Genomic DNA, 19,377 nt, shown 5'->3' on the forward strand with positions numbered 1-19,377 from the left:
TATTTTGACCCAAATATTGTTCTATAAAAGTTGTCCACAATTTGAAAGCAATATCTATTGCAGAATTCCTACAAGTTATTGAACTGTCTAAACACAAGAACAAATGCTAATTCAAGAAAACATTGCTAAGCAGGGAAGCAACTTCTATTTATCCCCTCCATTTCTGAAATGTCTGTCTTTCAACAGGAGTCTTATCTCCTCTCTTACCAATCCTTTAATGTTTTTCTAGTGTGCATGTTAATATACAAGAATAACAATAAAACACGAACCCAAATAATTGACACAGACAGTTGGTTTAGCATTTGGTCAGATCTAACAACACAGCAAACACATCTTAAAGGTAGGCAAACGTATGGGATACACATGCAAACAATAAATATCACAATATACTCTATTTAATCAAAACATGATTATATGCATGGTACAGAAAAGTTGCAACATTTGCCCAAAGCCCTGAGAAGGAAAATGTCTGATCTTCTTTATGAAATAAACCCAGTACTTTAAGTTAGTACTCCAATCATTAAAAAACCTATCTAGGAGGTTGTATAGAGCATCTTGGTACTTCCTAGAAAGCTATATAACGTATGTATAACATAAATATGTAAAACAGTGATAAGACACATGATTTTCTAAAATTAAAAAAAAATCATCTAATGTATAAATGATATCCTATTTGAGAACTAAATATCACCCAATATTAATGATAATTAAGCATTAAATCTACCATTCTTCCTGAAAAAGATGTCAGGTAATACTAATGCAATTAACATGATTTATTTTTTTGTAGTCTGCAAATACAATATGCAATACAATACAGTTCATTTATCCATTGTCCCTACCTTGCATTCAATCTCTGCTTGCTTTCGTTTTGATTCAGTTAACTGTGCCAGGAGCCCTTTGTTTTGTGCAGACAAATACTGGACCTTTCCTTGCAGGTTTGTGATCTCTTGCTCGGCCCTCTGTAAATGGTTGCTGTTGATCTGGTTCTGATGAAGAACGAGGCAAATGAATATTAGTTGCCATCCAGCCAATATAATGCTTTGAAATGGAATATAAATCAATACTGAAGACAGAGCTTGGATGTAACAGTGATCAAGGCTCAAAAATAATGCTTTCAAATTCTACAGGCAAATCTGAATTACCTTAAAAACATCTTAAATGAGCCCTCCTTCCAAACACAGTTCAAAATTGCCTGCCGACGAGCAGAATATATTTCCCAAACTAACATTCTAGAAGGTTCTAAGCACCTGGGGGCACAAAACACAGCCTATTGTTTTTCCACATAAAGCTCCTCTTGTGTTTCCCTGAAAATAAGACCCGGTTAGTTAGTTTTATTTATTTATTTGAGTGTGTGTGTGTGTGTGTGTGCATGCACGCATGTATGTGTACACACACACATATGTATTTGTGTGCATACACACACATGTATATGTACACACACATATGTACACACACAAGTATTTGTACACACACAGAGAGATACACACACACACACCCAAAAGAGGCAGTAGGTCTTATTTTCAGGGGATGTGTTATTTTGTTTCCCTCAGACACCTGCCTTGCTTCTTGGCAGCAGTACCAACAGCCCCGTCCAGTAGGAGCCCGCATGGCCAGCGGCCCACTTCTGCAGCCTGCTGCACTGTGCCGCTGTGAGGCGAGGCAGGTGGGGGAGGGGGTGGAGATGCTCTGAGCACCCCATAGATGCCCAAACACTTTTTGCCCAGAGGGAGACTGGAAGTCTTGTCTGCTTGAGAATGGGGCGCTTGGGAACGGGGCTAATTGCCCTGTTTCCAAGCACCCCATTTTCAAGCAGATGAAGCTTTCAGTCTGTCATTTCTCCATCCGGGTGAAAAGTGTTTGGGCGCCTATGGGGCATTTGGAAACGGATCGCTCTGTTTCCAAATGCCCCATAGGTGCCCAAACACTTTTTGCCCGGATGGAGAAATGACAAGAGACTGGAAGCTTCGTCTGCTTGAAAATGGGGCACTTGGTGATGGATGAATGGGTCGGTTTCTAAGCACTCCATTCGCAAGCAAACGAAGCCTCGTCTCTCTCTGGGCAAAAAGTGTGCAGCACGTCTGGATCGCCTACCTCCCCCCTCCTCTGCCTCCGCGCTCAGACTTACCTGCTGCGCCAAAGGGCTGGCAGACTGAGGCTGCCAGACACCACACACTGGCCACTGCTTGTGCTAGCCACACCCATCCCCCTGAGCTTATTTTTGGGTAGGGCTTATATTAGGCCCACCTCCAAAAAATCATGCTAGGGCTTATTTTGGGGGAAACACATTAATACAATAGCAGCTGATCAAACACCCAAATCTGGAAAACTGCATCATGATGGTATGGATTTGAATACCTGGCCAAAAAAGTTGAAGAAAGCCAAATTAATCAAATTAGCAGTAAAACCAAGTTTTATATGGTTGAATATGATATAATTTCTCTTAAGTTCATGCTGCCAACATCACAAAGGAAAAACTAGAGTTCTTATACTCATGTCATCTTCTAAGATGTTGTTTTATAATGTTGTTTTGGTATGGAAGCTTGTTTTAAATTTCTTATAAAGGAAAGGACCAGTTGTTTATAAACAATGAAAACTTTAATCATAATACTGCAACAACAAATAACATGAGATTAATGAGATAACATGGGATGTATATTGCTTCATGTCTATTTACAAAATCATAATTTACTTTCTTGCAAGGACCATTTTTCAATGCATACTGTCTCTTTTCCCCCTATAGATGTTGGGTCCCAAGAACCAGGAACGGCACATGGAATTAGAGGTAGTCCTTGATTTACAACTGGAATTGAGTCCAAAATTTCTACTGCTAAACAAAACAGTTAAGTGAACTTTACCCCATTTAACAACCATCTTGACATATATGTTAAGTGAATCACTGCAGTTGTTAAGTTAGTAATATGGCTGTTAAGTGAATCTAGCTTCCCCATTGGTTTTGCTTATCAGAAGGTTGCAAAAGGTGATCACATGACCCTGGGACACTGCAACTGTCATAAATATATTCCAATTGCCAAGAAGCCAAATTTTGATCATGTGACCATGGGGATGCTGCAGTGGCCATAAGTATGAAAAACGATCATTAGTCACTTTTTTCAGTGCTGTTGTAACTTTGGTCACTACCGCTGGAGTGGACTACTGTACTTAAGAATAGTTTCCTTTACTGTTCTTCACTTCTAGAGAGAATCTTGCTAGACTAAAGCAATTATTTGCATAATCACAGATATATTTTGAGAAAAGCTAGGGAGGGCCTGTTTTAACCCTCTTCCTGCTAATCCATCTTTCCAGGATCTTCTGCCTCTTTACCCTCAGTAAAGCAGCCTTTCCTCCTGGAAAACCAACTACATTCCACCACAATAAAGGTAAAGGTAAAGGTTCCCCCACACATGCGTGCTAGTCGTTTCCGACTCTAGGGGCCGGTGCTCATCTCCGTTTCAAAGCCGAAGAGCCAGCGCTTGTCCAAGGACATCTCCGTGGTCATGTGGCCAGCATGACTAGACGCCAGAGGCGCACGGAACGCTGTTACCTTCCCACCGTAGTGGTCCCTATTTTTCTACTTGCATTTTTACGTGCTTTCGAACTGCTAGGTTGGCAGAAGCTGGGACGAGTAACAGGCGCTCACGCGGGATTCGACCTTCTGATCAACAAGCTCAGCGTCCTAACCCACTGAGCCACCGCGTCCCTTCCACCACAATAAACCACCTTTATTACCACTCTCCCTATTTTCACAGCTTTCTGCCTATATTTCCTTACAAGAAAGTACCCTTTACTTATTTTACTATAGTATAACATAAACTTTATTACAAGGTATAAGCTTTCATGAGCGCAGGTCACTTTATCAGAGGATGAGTTTGTAACTCTTAATAAAATGCATTGATTGGAGTAACTACTATAAGATCCTTTCTGATTTATTTGGCAATTTTTTCTAACGCGTTTCTTCTCCCACAATTTTTAGCAGAATGCAGTCATTTATCATTCAATCGCATATGCCCCCTTCTCTCCTTCAAGTTTAACCCTGATAAAGACAGTGTATAAGTAAGACATTTTTCTACCCTAAAATATTTAATACATTCTATATACGGTATTTCATGTTTGATGAAGCACTAGCCATCACATTTTTGTTTTATCTTTTACTTTCGCAGTTGCTGCTTTTGAGTTTTTCTTCCTTTTTTTTCCTGTTAAGTGCTACACTAGTATCAATTGCTGATTCTGGTTTAGCATTCGTCTTTCTGTTGAACATTTATGGTTTGTTCTATCTTTCCTAACAAGGTGGGAAATGTCTATAGTTTCCTAGTCTCTATTCAATTGCAACTGTTGAAGATCTAATACTTTCAGGGGTTTTTTGTGAAAGCTTAAAGATCCATTCCAAGAATTGTTTTTAGAACCAGTTCAGCCAACCCTACATTCTTTTTTTTTATTTTTAATTCCATTTATATCCCGCCCTTCTCCGAAGACTTTTGAGGCTACTTTGAAGCCTATAATAGCACCTTTAGGTTGTTTTCCCCAGTTTTTCTTCATATGATTATGGAACTAAAGATAATGCTTCTCTTGACTGTACGAGGATTTTCCATTGTTCCTTATTTTTCAGATTCATCATTTCTCCCTTTGCAGTGCTTTTCACTTTCTTAACAACTGGTCTTGATGGTTCTGCTTTGCTGGGGATTCTGCTTTCTTCACAGCAGACATAAATTATTTCTTAGCTATTGCTTCACCTGAAGTTTTTACTAATGCCTCTATTACTAATTTTTCTATTGTTGTAGAATAGCAATTCAAATTACAAACTCTTCTGTTTTATTTTTTATCTTCTTTAGATTCATCTTTTTAGCATTCTTGCTTCTTCTACAATTCAGGTTTATATTATGCCTTTCTGCCTGCTTCTGGATCTTCTCTTTTTTTTATTAGCTTCCCCAGATGGCCTATCTACAATCAATTCTTTCTTAGCAGCAATGTTTTCTTCAGTTTCTTCAAGTTTATCACTTTTTTAAAATCCAGCTGTCTGATTTCCAGAATATACAGTACATTTTATGCCTTTAAGTAAGCCTCATAGATATTATCTTTTCTTTCTTCTACAATCTACTGGGACTTTTGTTACTGATAAAAAGTTGACCCTTGCAACTTCAGAACCAGATCGTCAGTACTCCTAGAAAGATCCATCATGTCTTTGAACGGTCGCTAAAGCAAATGATTGTAAGTTGAGGATTATTGGTACTTGGTTCCATCTTGCGATCCAGGTTGATTATATTTTTCCCCTGTGCCTAAATTTATAGGGGTTTTTTCTCTGACTTACATTCTGGCATGACCTCCTCTTGAATTAGATGTAATCTAAACTCTTGAAGGGACGCAGTGGCTCAGTGGGTTAGGACGCTGAGCTTGTCGATCAGAAGGTTGGCAGTTTGGCGGGCCGAATCCTGAGTGCCGCGTAACAGAGTGAGCGCCTGTTACTCGTCCCAGCTTCTGCCAACCTTAGCAGTTCAAAAGCACGTAAAAATGCAAGTAGAAAAATAGGGACCACTACGGTGGGAAGGTAACAGCGTTCCGTGTGCCTTTGGTGTCTAGTCATGCCAGCCACATGACCACGGAGACATCCTCGGACCAGCGCTGGCCCTTCGGCTTTGAAACGGAGATGAGCACTGGCCCCTAGAGTCAGAAATGACTAGCACGCATGTGCAGGGGAACCTTTACCTTTTTAAAAAACTCTTGAAATTTAGCAGATCTCTTAAAAGTTGACAAAAATCTGTGGAGATCTTTTGCAGCCACATAAAAGATAAAGTGATTCATTTGAATCTTAAAACTGCAATATTTCCTTTTCATGATATTGTACATTCCATCTGAAATGTACTTTTCTTTTATCTCCAATTCCCTAAGGCTATGTTGTTTTCTTAACATATTTACATATTTGAGGAAACCTGGCTGATTTGACAGATTTGACACTTGTGGGTGTTCTTAATATGGGTTTATGTTTAACATGAAATTGGTACGGTAATCAGGAATAGTCTCATATCTTCCCAGTGGTTCCCTCAGACTGAATATGGAATGCATATTATGCAAGGCTTGCATAAATATGTTATTTATTGCTTATGCTTCTGAGAAAACAGAAATCTTATTTAAAAATAAACATATTTAAATAATGTTTATTGGTTGATCTATAGATATATTGGAAGCACTTTTGAAATTAAAAGGTATCTTGGAGTTTATTCAATTGATGAAATATGCAAAAACTCCTAATCCAGATAACTATCTAATCGTATACATTTCTTATAGATTTATTGGCTCAATATTGTTTAAAATTAATCATTTAAATATGGTAAACTTATTGACACCTTTTTATGGGGCTTATATAACACCAGGTAACTAAATCTTGTGCAAGCTATAAACCCTTCTTTTTTATTAATGTAAATATTAACTATTTTGTTGATTCAGAGATTGTAGACTTACCTTCATTCACTCACACCAGTCTGGATTTATCAAAAACAGACAAGTATCGGACAATTTATTTTTATAGCTATATGTTTTGGACATAGCTCAATATAAATTGGATTTTGCTGAATTAATATATTGCAAGGCTAGAAAAACTGTTGACATGATTCAGATTAATTTTATACAGCAAATTATTCCCAAGTATAGTTTTCTGTCTTCTTTTATCGAATAAATTGTAATGTATTAGTTGCAACCCCACTGTACATTCCTCGATCAGTTGAATTACAGTGTGGTATCCATTAGTTTGTCTACTTTTTCCAGTACTATTTGACAGTTCTTAAACCATTAGCAATCATTGTTATGTAGTTTTATGATATCACTGGCAAATATTCTGGTAATGGCAGATTCAGGGTGAAAATTATTTTTATATGCTGTTATTCTGGAAATTCTGGATATTTTTTTCTACATCGGTGCCTCATTTAATACAGGTGGTTCAGCAATTTAGAAAATATTCAGGCTAAATCATCTAATATCCTTCCTTTGGGATCTGATATATCAACAGATCCATGGAAGAAGACAGGCCACCAAGGACTGCCTCTTGAAGAAAGAAGGTTATAATTTATCAGAATTTAGTTTTATTTTCAGACATTCATCTTACGTATTTATGTGGAACGAAATATAATTAAATATCTGACTCCATGAGTTTTACTGGAAGGTTATTATGTATTTCCATTTAAGTTATGGTAATCACTTATATATAGCAAAAATGTCTTTGACTTCCTGGCTTATGTTCAGCTAGACAGATTTGAATCCTATTATCTAAGGGAACACCTGCTGCCGGCATCAACTTCCCATCGTCCTGTGCGCTCCCACAGGGAGGGCCTTCTCAGGGTACCGCCGATTAAGGAATGCCGGCGGGTTATTCCCAGGGGAAGGGCGTTCTCTGTGGGCGTGCCGGCCCTATGGAACCAACTTCCCACAGAACTCAGGACTGCCCCCGACCTTTGCTCATTTCGCCGGGACTTGAAAACCTGGTTCTTCGAGCTGTTTGGCCCAGACTGAGGGGTTTTAATTAATTTAATTTAATTGCGTTTTAGTTTAACTTCAGGGACTGTAATTTAATCATAGTTTTAACTGACTTTAATTTTGTATGCTATGTATTTTAATTTTCCCTGTAAACCGGCCAGAGTCCTACGGGAATAGGGTGGTATATAAATTTAAATAATAAATAAATAATAAATAATAAATAAGATGTCGATTGGGTTGTGATATTAAGCCTTATGAATATTTAACTTTGTAAAAAAACCAACTTTTAAAACAGATAGTAAAAAATGTTTTATTGCAAAAGCATGGGCAGAATCTGGAATAATTATTTTAAATTATTTATTTTGTAGCAACTATTTTAAGGATGCTCAATAATTACAGATAAGATCCTACTTGCCTAATAATACACATCAACCCATAATTTAAGCACTGAATTTCTCAGAAAGGATCACGAGTCTTGGTTGCTTCAAATAGGCTGACATGCTATCCTTTTTGACTCAAATCTGTTTCTGGAATCAAGCAGACTTAAAAATTTCATCAAAAACTGAAAAGCATATTTAAAGTTAAAATTACTGATATTATGATTTATGGAATAAAGAGTCAGAAGAGCCAATAATGGAACTTCAATGGTTTGAATTTTTTTTAAAAAAGTTTGCTTCTTTGGACAATATTAAAATGAATTCAATGTATAATATGGCTACACCAAATTTGTGTAAGATATTACAAGTGTATTGGACTATTCAATGAGTGTATCTGAAAAGATAGACTACATTTTCTTTCTTGGCAGTTTAAGGAATTAGACTGCCAAATGCACCAACTCATTTGATTTGGTGATGTCCAGTTTTGATTTCGTTTTGGAAGAATATTTTAATATATAAGTAGAAGTTGGAAAAAGTTTTCAAGATAAAATATGTTAATTATTTTGAACCACATTCCAAAATTGAAGAAATTGACTGTAGAGTAGGCTTTACATAATTAAAAAAAGAATCCCCCCAAAATTGGGAAAATGGAAAAGCCCATCCCCAACCACCTATGATATAGCCATATCTAATATGCATAACTGGCCTGATCACTGTGGTTTAAAGTTAGCTGCTGCTGATTAAAGGTTTACCTGTTTGAATAAACTATTATTTTTCATAAACAAGACACAAAACAAAATGATACAGTAAATTAATTGACCTGGGGGTATATTATATTCATTAGGTATTGCCACTTTGGATTATATGTTTATACATATAATTCTAATAGCCTCAATGGGTATGTTACATTCATTAGGTTTTGCCGCTTTGGATTATATGCCTATACATATAATCCTAATAGCCTCAGCCATCATAATCAATGTGAATGATTCCAGAAACTCATGAATTTCTGAAGAACTACAATATCTCCACAATTTGCCTACTGCCCCTCCCCAGTTTACTTAAAACACTTGATGCTGTGTCTGTGTGTGTGTGTGTGTGTGTGTGTGCGCGCGCGCGTGTGTGTGCATTGCTTATATATGATCACACAGAACATCTATACCCCCTACTGGCTGAAAAGATTAGAAAAAACTGCTGTTTAAAGTGTATACGAATAGGAAATAGGATGAAAAGTCATGAATGGATTTAAATTCACACTGCAATACTACTTTATCATAAAGTTGCTCAGTGTTATTCTTTTCTTACATTCTGCATCTTCAATAATTGCTTTTTACTGTTATAATATACTAGACCTTATTAGATAAAACTAAACAATCTAACAATCTAAATTGAGCCTTGGTGGAGCAGTGGGCTAATGCCTCCTTAAGTAACACCAGCTGCCTGCAATTAGTGCAGGTTCGCATCCCACCAGGCTCAAGGTTGACTCAGTCTTCCATCTTTCCGAGGTAGGTAAAATGAGGACCCAGATTGTTGGGGGCAATAAGCTGACTTTGTAATAATGCCGCTTGGGGTGTGTCTGAAAGCCCTAATAAGCAGGCATATACATAGAATGAAGGCTACTGCTAAGCTTGTAAGCCGCCCTGAGTCTTCAGAGAAGGGTGGGATATAAATGGAATTAAAATAAATAAAATAAAATAAATAAATTTAACAAAAAGCTAAATGTTTCAATTTAGAACATACATTTACAATTTGTATTTTCTGAATAAACACATATACAGTCATGGCCGAAATTGTTGGCACCCCAGAAATTTTTTCAGAAAATCAAGTATTTCTCACAGAAAAGTATTGCAGGAACACATGTTTTGCTATACACAGGTTTATTCCCTTTGTGTGTATTGGAACACAACAAAAAGGGAGGAAAAAAAGCAAATTGGATATAATGTCAAACAAAACTCCAAAAATGGGCCGGACAAAATTATTGGCACCCTTTCAAAATTGTGGGTAAACAAGATTGTTTCAAGCATGTGATGCTTTTTTAAACTCACCTGGGGCAAGTAACAGGTGTGGGCAATATAAAAATCACACCTGAAAGCAGATAAAAAGGAGAGAAGTTCACTTAGTCTTTGCATTGTGTGTCTGTGTGTGCCACGCTAAGCATGGACAACAGAAAGAGGAGAAGAGAACTGTCTGAGGACTTGAGAACCAAAATTGTGGACAAATATCAACAATTTCAAGGTTACAAGTCCATCTCCAGAGATCTAGATTTGCCTTTGTCCACAGTGTGCAACATTATCAAGAAGTTTGCAACCCATGGCACTGTAGCGAATCTGCCTGGTCATGGACAGAAGAGAAAAATTGATGAAAGGTTGCAACGCAGGATAGTCCGGATGGTGGATAAGCAGCCCCAAACAAGTTCCAAAGGAATGCAAGCTGTCCTGCAGGCTCAGGGAGCATCAGTGTCAGTGCAAACTATCCGTTGACATTTAAATGAAATGAAATGCTATGGCAGGAGACCCAGGAGGACCCCACTGCTGACACAGAGACATAAAAAAGCAAGATTACAGTTTGCCAAAATGTACTTGAGTAAGCCAAAATCCTTCTGGGAAAATGTCTTGTGGACAGATGAGACCAAGATAGAGTTTTTTGGTAAAGCACATCATTCTGTTTACCGAAAACGAAATGAGGGCTACAAAGAAAAGAACACAGTACCTACAGTAAAATATGGTGGAGGTTCAATGATGTTTTGGGGTTGTTTTGTTACCTCTGGTACTGGGTGCCTTGAATATGTGCAAGGCATCATGAAATCTGAGGATTACCAAAGGATTTTGGGTTTTATTGTAGAGCCCAGTGTCAGAAAGCTGGGTTTGCGTCCGAGATCTTGGGTCTTCCAGCAGGACAATGACCCCAAACATACGTCAAAAAGCACCCAGAAATGGATGACAAGAAAGTGCTGGAGAGTTCTGAAGTGGCCAGCAATGAGTCCAGATCTGAATCCCATTGAACACCTGTGCAGAGATCTTAAAATTGCTGTTGGGAAAAGGTGCCCTTCCAATAAGAGAGACCTGGAGCAGTTTGCAAAGGAAGAGTGGTCCAAAATTCCGGGTGAGAGGTGTAAGAAGCTTATTGATGGTTATAGGAAGCGACTGATTTCAGTTATTTTTTTCCAAAGGGTGTGCAACCAAATATTAAGTTAAGGGTGCCAATAATTTTGTCCGGCCCATTTTTGGAGTTTTGTTTGACATTATGTCCAATTTGCTTTTTTTCCTCCCTTTTTTGTTGCGTTCCAATACACACAAAGGGAATAAACCTGTGTATAGCAAAACATGTGTTCCTGCAATACTTTTCTGTGAGAAATACTTGATTTTCTGGAAAAATTTCTGGGGTGCCAACAATTTCGGCCATGACTGTAGATAAAACATAATCCCCATTTTGGTGATGAGAGGGAAAAAATCTTCCATGGCAGTACCAATATAGTATTATCCAGACTCAGGTTTCATAAGGTACTATTTAAACTTTTGAGTTTTCATAAACTCTTCATAAAGCAAGATAAAATAAATACAGCCTGCATTTGAGTTGTATCTGCCCTTAGAATGTGGGGTAGATCACAGAAAAGAAAAATGGGTTTTCATTAAGGTTCTAGAGTGTACTAGAACTCTTCAAAAGAAAAAAGAAGAAGCAAAGATTTGTTGATAGCCATCACATGTGCTACGTCCAGAAACGGAAGACTAATAATTACAGGTAGTCCTCAACTTAAAACAATTTGTTTAGTGACCATTTGAAGTTACAACAGCACTGAAAAAATGATTTATGAGTTTTTCACACGACCGTTGCAGCATCCCCATGGTCACTTGATCAAAATTCAGATCCTTGGCAACTGACTCATATTTATGACGGTTGCAGTGTCCTGGGGTCACGTGATCCCCTTTTGTGACCTTCTGACAAACCAAGTTAATGGGGAAGCCGGATTCACTTAACAACCGAGTTACTAACTTAACAACTGCAGAGATTCACTTAATAACTGTGGCAAGACAGGTCCTAAGATGGGGCAAAACTCACTTAACAAATGTCTCATTCAGCAACAGAAATTTTGGGCTCAATTGTGGTCTTAAGTCGAGAACTACCTGTTTTTGTCCTCCTATCCAACCTTAAGAAATTTCTATTTTATGGGGGGGGGGGGAAAGGGAACATAACCCAGAATCACACAATGAACACGACAGATGGATGGAACACCAGATATTCAATATTTTTTGAGTTATTATGTTTCTTACCTGAGTTTCCATTTCCATCATCCTTTGTTTTATTTCTTTTAACTCTGCTTGAGTTTCTGCTTCTCGCAGCCTGACTGTCATTAGCTCATCCTGAAGCTCATTTATAGTATTTTTTTTAGGTGGGTCTTTCCATCTTCCAGAAGTGCGAATTAGATGACGCTAAAAACATGGCTACGTCTTAATATACTTTCACAGATTTTGTTATTTATCCTACAGTGTAATATTTAGCACTGCTGCAGTGCTGAAGAGTTATTTTTCAAATTTTTACATTTCAGCAACAGAACAATATAAGCTAATGAAAGGTAAAGGTAAAGGTTCCCCCGCACATGCGTGCTAGTTGTTTCCAACTCTAGGGGCTCATCTCCGTTTCAAAGCCGAAGAGCCAGCGCTTGTCCGAGGACGTCTCCGTGGTCATATGGCTGGCATGACTAGACGCCAAAGGCGCACGGAACGCTGTTACCTTCCCACCGTAGTGGTCCCTATTTTTCTACTTGCATTTTTACATGCTTTCGAACTGCTAGGTTGGCAGAAGCTGGGATGAGTAACAGGCGCTCACTCTGTTACGCGGCACTCGGGATTCGACCCGCCAAACTGCTGACCTTCTGATCGACAAGCTTAGTGTTCTAACCCACTGAGCCACCGCGCCCCTTGTAAGCTAATATACGGCTTTAATTTCGCTCACTGTTGTTCCCACCAAACTATATTCAACAGCAGTTTCTTCTGAGAAAACACATTTCAGAGTAGGCTGGAAGACCTTCTGCCTTTCACCCAGCAGGTTTTAAACCATATCAGCTTTAAGGAAAAAAAACCCCATAAACTCTTGTTTGCTAAAAGTAAGAGCTCAAAATGAACGTTAGGCTCTCCCAGCCATGACACAGGGTTCATTTACTAACTCATTTACTTTTTTTGCATGGATTCCACCACGTACAATTTAATGCCAAATTGATTTAGGAACTGAGTGTTTATAGAATTACCTGCCAGTGTTCCTCCAAATCCTTAACTTGTTGCCGAAGTTCTTTTAAACCCATAAGAGCTTCTGCTTCTCTTAATTTCACTGCAATCAATTCTTCTTGAAGTCTAGCAATATTATTCTCGTCCGGGAAAGAGCTATTCCTCTGCAAAAAAATGACAAAAGGCACAATACTGGCATAACATCCACAGCCACAGGGTAATTTACAAGCAGATAGGCTCTAATAATTCAGAATATAAAAATCATCTTTCCTCCTCAAATAGGGAAACCATTCTTTTGGAAGGAGCATGTTACTTATTTCTTCCCTATAGTGATTAAAGAACTGTAACGATGACAACACAAAAGTTGTAAAGAAGATAGTATCTCTGTGGCTGACCTTATTTGGGCTCAGAAGTACTAAGCGGGAGAACACCAAGGGTATATAGGCTAGGCTGGGAAGTTGAAAAGACAACCCAGAAGAAAGTAACACCAAACCATTCCCGCATTGAGTCATTGTAGCAAGGTGGTCACAGTGTTGAATCGGGAGACCTAGATCCTAGAGGAGACCTAGATGAGTCCACCCTCAGCCCCAAAAGCTGTCTGAGTGGCTTGAGCCAGTCATCTTCTCATCTTCTCAATGTATTTTACAGATGCGTTGCTCTGGAGGAAAATAGGAGAGAGCAGTATGTACAGTGCTATGAGCTCCTAAATGAAAGGTGGAGGATGAATCAAATAAATCAAGCAAGCAAGCAAACTGCCAAGAAAACTATCTGGATCTTCCCATGAAGGCACCAGTAATGAGGGGTTGACCTTAATTTGAAGATGACTTTTCTTTTTTTTACTGATGAGGGGTTGACCTTAATTTGAAGATGACTTTTCTTTTTTTTTAAACTGTACTTTCAGCTATTATTTTCTTCCATACACGACAATTATGTCTGAACTGTAGGAAAATGGCAGTTAACCAAGACTCAAAGAAGATCATCACATCAGGTTCGGGATGCAAAAAACCCCCCACATAAATTACAATACATTTTAGGTATTCAATTCAAAGGTAGCTTGACTGTTTTCATATAAAAAGAATAAAAAGTGACCAATCCTCCAGCTGCCTTAATAATTTACAGCAAGAGTCAAAATTCTATACAAAGGATTCTCCACATCTTGGGTGCATCAATGGAAGATTCAGGTCATCTCCCAACAGCGGTATTGAAAAAAACTGAATACACAATAATGTGCATGATGCTAAATATAGTGCACAATTGCAAATATACGCATGAGATAGTCCTTCAATATCTTCGGCTAAATCTAATTATGGACAATCAATCATTTCAGGAACAAACATTTTACTTTAAAGTCATAATTAAAACTGACCAACATTGATCATGCACCTTATATTCTATTCTGTTTCAATGGAAAATAAATTTTCCAAAGCACCAACATGCAGATCAAGAAATGATAGTTGGGAATTAATCAAGGAGAGAAGCAACCTAGAACTAAGGAGAAATTTCCTAATGGTGAGAGCAATTTATCAATGGAATAGCTTGCCTTCAAAAGTTGTAGGTGCTCCATCACTGAAGGCTTTCACAAAGAGACTGGACAACCATTTTTCTGAAATTATAGGGTCTCCCGCTTGAGCAGGGGGTGGGACGAGAAGGCTCCCTTTCAACTCTATTATTCTATGTTATGCAACGTATGTAATGGTCAAAGGATTTGGAAAACTTTGATTCTACAGAGCTTTCGTGGTTTGACTTGCCTTTTCCATCTCAAGAATCTTATCTTGCATTTCCTTCAGGGCACTGTGTGATTCGGCTTCACTCAGTTTTGCTTCAATCAACTCTCTTTGCAACTGCAGCACAAAGTCTTCACTGTGGTGGGAACTGCTCTTATGCTACAGAGCAAATAAATGCAACATCGGTGTTAACAGAAGGAAAGGAGATATCTTAAAATGTAAAATCATGCACACAATAAAGCAGACAAAAAGACATTTAAAAAAGCTGTAATATTTGAAATAGCAAAGCCTCTTTCCGTAAAAGATTTCTGTTCAAACCTACAGCATCACAACAAAGACAATGCTACTACTTTTGAAAGACCGTTACCGTGTACATCTTCATTTTCTTTCAACTGTGATTTTTCCCTATCTCAAACATATAATTACAATTAATTGTTTCTAAAATCTGAAGGAATACAGATCTAGTTTGCTTAAGGTCTAATAAAGCTACTCAATTAGTCATAAGTTTTAACATTTTGTGGTAGTGCTAAAGTTTTGTTCCACCTGAGTGACAAACCACCCAGTTCCAAAGATATAGTAGAATTATTTTAAGACTAAAAAGTGTGTTTACTTCTCTTCTTAGCCACTAAGTCATCGTGTTTTTCCAATTACAGGCAAGCTGAGTCAGGCAGTCTGCAGCAACATGACTAACTCTGACTAACAGAGAAGACAATCTTTCATTTTCAGAGTTTATTACATGAAAAGCAGCTAGAGCCATTCCTTTCATTGCAGAAGATAAAGTAAAAAGATTTATGCACAGTGATCAAGAGTTGGTTAACAGATTTGTATATGTGCCATTATCAAATGCTACTGAAAGCCTATCGAGGAAATATGTGGCAATTGCCAAATAAATAGCACTATGCACTATTGCCAGAACTGCATTAAGGATTTCACCTTTGAGTGCAACTTCAGCCAGCAAATTACAGCAGCATCAAATATACTTTCACATCCTGGTTGTCTTTATCTAAATGTCAACAGTATTTTTTTTTATTGAAAAGTTTTAACATACAGTATATCTTTAACAATCCCCCCTCCCCCTCCCCTCTCCCTCCCCCCCTCGACTTCCCAGAGCTAAATACAAGGTATAATAGAAAAAAAAACAATCATAAACAACCATATACTAACAACCATAAACTCTAAAATCCATCACTCTCTAGCTTATATAGGATAATACAAACCTTAATGAATGTCAACAGTATTTAATAAAAAGGTAAAGGTAAAGGTTCCCCCGCACATGCGTGCTAGTTGTTTCCAACTCTAGGAGCCGGTGCTCATCTCCGTTTCAAAGCTGAAGAGCCAGCATTTGTCCAAGGACGTCTCCGTGGTCATATGGGCAGCATGACTAGACGCCAAAGGCGCATGGAATGCTGTTACCTTCCCACCGTAGTGCTCCCTATTTTTCTACTTGCATTTTTACATGCTTTAGAACTGCTAGGTTGGCAGAAGCTGGGACGAGTAACAGGCACTCACTCTGTTACGCGGCACTTGGGATTCGACCCGCCAAACTGCCGATCTTCTGATTGACAAGTTCAGCGTCCTAACCCACTGAGCCACCGCGTCCCTACAGTATTTAATACATTGTCTTATATTTTAGCTGGCTGCAACTATGCAACTGCACAATGGATAGTTGACCCTCTTTTTGACAAAACTTTTGTCACTGTAATTTATTGCAAATATCACTCCTACCCAAGCCTCTGGGCAGCTTACATTTTATAAAACATAATGCAATCTGTTAAATTACAAGGGGTGTTAAATACACTGGCCAACAAGATCCCTGATGACAATTTCCTAATATGCAAAAATCAATTATTCACTTGGGAAAGAAAATACACATTAAGGCATACACTTAAACCTGGAAAACTGAGACTCCCTTCTTTAAAAAATTAAGCTTTCTAAATGAAATATGAAAGGGAAGGGTTAATTTCCCTAAGCCTCCAAAACAGTGAGCTGCCTTCTGAAAACATATTTTATGCACATAGAGAACAGGACTTCTTAAGTTATGAACTATGAATTCCATCAGACTTTTCTGGAGTTGTGAATCCCCACAATTTCAATTTCTTATTCAAATCAAAAAAGAATGAGCAGTTTTTCATTTACCTTTGGGCAACCTAGTTTTATTTGTGCAAGCTAAATTTATTTCAAAGTGTTAAGGAATTGGCCATTAGTTTTTACATGAAAAATGAGAGGGTAGAATCTTATTTGTAAAGATTGTATTTATCTTTACTAGGGAAAGAAAATCAATTTTCAGTGCTATAAAATAAACCATATAAGATATTTTGTGTATTATGCACAGTTTTCTGCAGTGGAAGCTCCCAGCTTTTAAAACATCCTCTAAAATTAGGAACTATTTGTAAGGAATATATGTTTTCAAAAAATTGTTACAAATACTCAGTTTAAATGAGGTCCAAGTATTCTTTTTTTGAGAGCAACTTATTTAAATTCAGTTTCATTATCTGAACTTTATGTCCAGTTATTCTCAACTGATAATATTTTTTTGGAATACAATCAAGAAGTGTAAATTCCGCCCCCCCCCAAAATAGAGTCCTCTTCCAAAGGCATCTGATTTAAAGCAACCAAAGTTTAAAAGTGACTTTAAAAAAGCCATTCAGTATGGAAGTTTTTTTTTAAAAAAATCCACAATTAATTATAGCATACAAAATACTTGCAGAACATCCAACATTATTTTTTATATTATCTTAGCCTTTTTTTTTAGGGAGCAATGTCACATTTAAATACACTTAGTTAAAATGCTACCGATACAAAATTCTAAATGAGGCCATAAGACAAGGCACCAATATAAAATATAAGATACTTGGAAAACAACCTTGCTTTTAAAACAATACACAATGACGGAATGACAGTTGACAGATTCTGGATAATATTCATTATAAAGTTTTCACTGAAAGAAAATTTCAGGTCACTGTACTTGAACTGAGTATCAGCATCTGATTTAAAAACCAGGGAAAGCTTTATATAGCATTCAGTTCCTTCTTGTGGCATCCATCCATTGTTTCTCACCACATTCTTCATGGCTACCAAGTCAGTGCTAAAATCTTTTTTTTAAACCCTTTTTTAGTTACCTCAACTGAAATGGATTTGTAATCCCTTATCTAGCCAATCATTGTAATAGTATATAACTTGTCCAAAGCTACCCAATTTAATGATTTATATCTGATAACTGTCTCAGACAATTCCTCAGACACATACATGCCAAGCAATTTAGAATTCTTTTAAGGTAATACAAATCAGTTGGAGCTAAAATGTAGCACAAAGCATAGATACAGAATTAAGATGTGGAAAATATCACACCTGTTAAAAACCAAATTCAAAAGTAAACTTGGGTTTTGTGTACATTAGACACCTCAAAGAACTGGAATACTATTTCATATGATCTGAATTTGATCTTTTATTGCTATAGTTTGGACTGAATCACCAGGATTGTTAATATGACATTGGACTAATCCTGTTGTATCAATCAAGCTTATGATCTCCTTGGTTATATTTCAAGAATCTAGAATTTATCAATGCATTAAGTGAGAACTTTAATCTGAGGGGAGAGGAACTGTGATGATAAATCTACATCTTGTTAAAAGAATGGGCTGTTAATATATCCTGTCAACACTAAAATAAGTATTTTTTCCCCATAAGGGGGCAAAGAACATTTTTTTGAAAAAATTGTTACAATTTTATGAAGTTCTGTTTATGATTTAATTTTCCCATTTTAATATAATATTATATTGTTAATGAGTTATGTGCAATTTATATGTATATAATTTTTCTATTTCTTTGGTATAACCTTTGAAAATTAACTTTCAAACACAGACTATATATCATAATTCCTTATTTTTCACTCCTATGGTGTATCTGCTACAAATTTTCTAGTGATAAAAATAAGTTTTAAAAAATAAGAAAAAAAGATTTTAAAATTTCAATATTTATATTAAAAAATGGCCATATGAAATTAAGCTTAAATAAAGTTTTGCCAAAAGAACAGTTATATTGAAAACTTTAGGCATCTATGTTTTAACAGAACTTCTAAATTATTGGTTGTGTTAAACTATTCCAGCAGCCTGAACTTATAACAGGTCAGAAAGTTATATAACAAAGATTAAAAATTGATGTATTTTTAAAAAATGCAAAGATGCTTGCATTTTTTAAAAGAGGTTCCTAATGCTATTGATATTGTTAAGTAGAATGTAATTCTTATTTTAAAAATAAAGCACTTTTTTAAAATAATAAACCGAATAGTTGGTTTTGCAAGTAGCAGGAATAATGATTAATGTAAGAGATTCTACCGTATTACAGTGTAAGAATTCTGAAAGTGCTTATAAACAAAACTTTATTATTAGAAATAACTTCTGAAAAGCCTTCTTCTGTACTTGCAAAACTATAATTATCTCCAGAAAGCTGTATTTTCTTTGTGGGTCCTATCACATTGCAACCCTCTGGGTTTGTCAGTTGTCACCAACAGAAAGTAACAACAGCTTTAATGCTACATACCATCCTTACCTGCTGCAATTTGCAATCGCTGGTTGGAAGACATGAACCATGGCAGAGAGC

At 37.0% G+C, this 19,377-nt stretch overlaps 1 protein-coding gene across 3 annotated transcripts in view; it reads right to left on the minus strand.

Moving 5' to 3' along the window:
• The window catches only part of EVI5 (ecotropic viral integration site 5), an 87,828-nt gene that overhangs the window by 26,523 nt on the left and 41,928 nt on the right, over nucleotides 1–19,377 (minus strand). For all 3 annotated transcript variants that reach the window (XM_083359321.1, XM_083359320.1, XM_083359319.1), the window contains 4 exons: nucleotides 14,803–14,937; nucleotides 13,078–13,218; nucleotides 12,104–12,262; nucleotides 840–986 (listed from right to left, as the gene is read on the minus strand). In XM_083359321.1, coding sequence (XP_083215447.1) covers nucleotides 840–986; nucleotides 12,104–12,262; nucleotides 13,078–13,218; nucleotides 14,803–14,937 — 582 coding nt within the window. The remainder of the gene's footprint in view (nucleotides 1–839; nucleotides 987–12,103; nucleotides 12,263–13,077; nucleotides 13,219–14,802; nucleotides 14,938–19,377) is intronic.

This window comes from Vipera ursinii (genome assembly GCF_947247035.1).
Source record: "Vipera ursinii genome assembly, chromosome: 3".
NCBI classification, from domain to species: Eukaryota; Metazoa; Chordata; class Lepidosauria; order Squamata; family Viperidae; genus Vipera; species Vipera ursinii.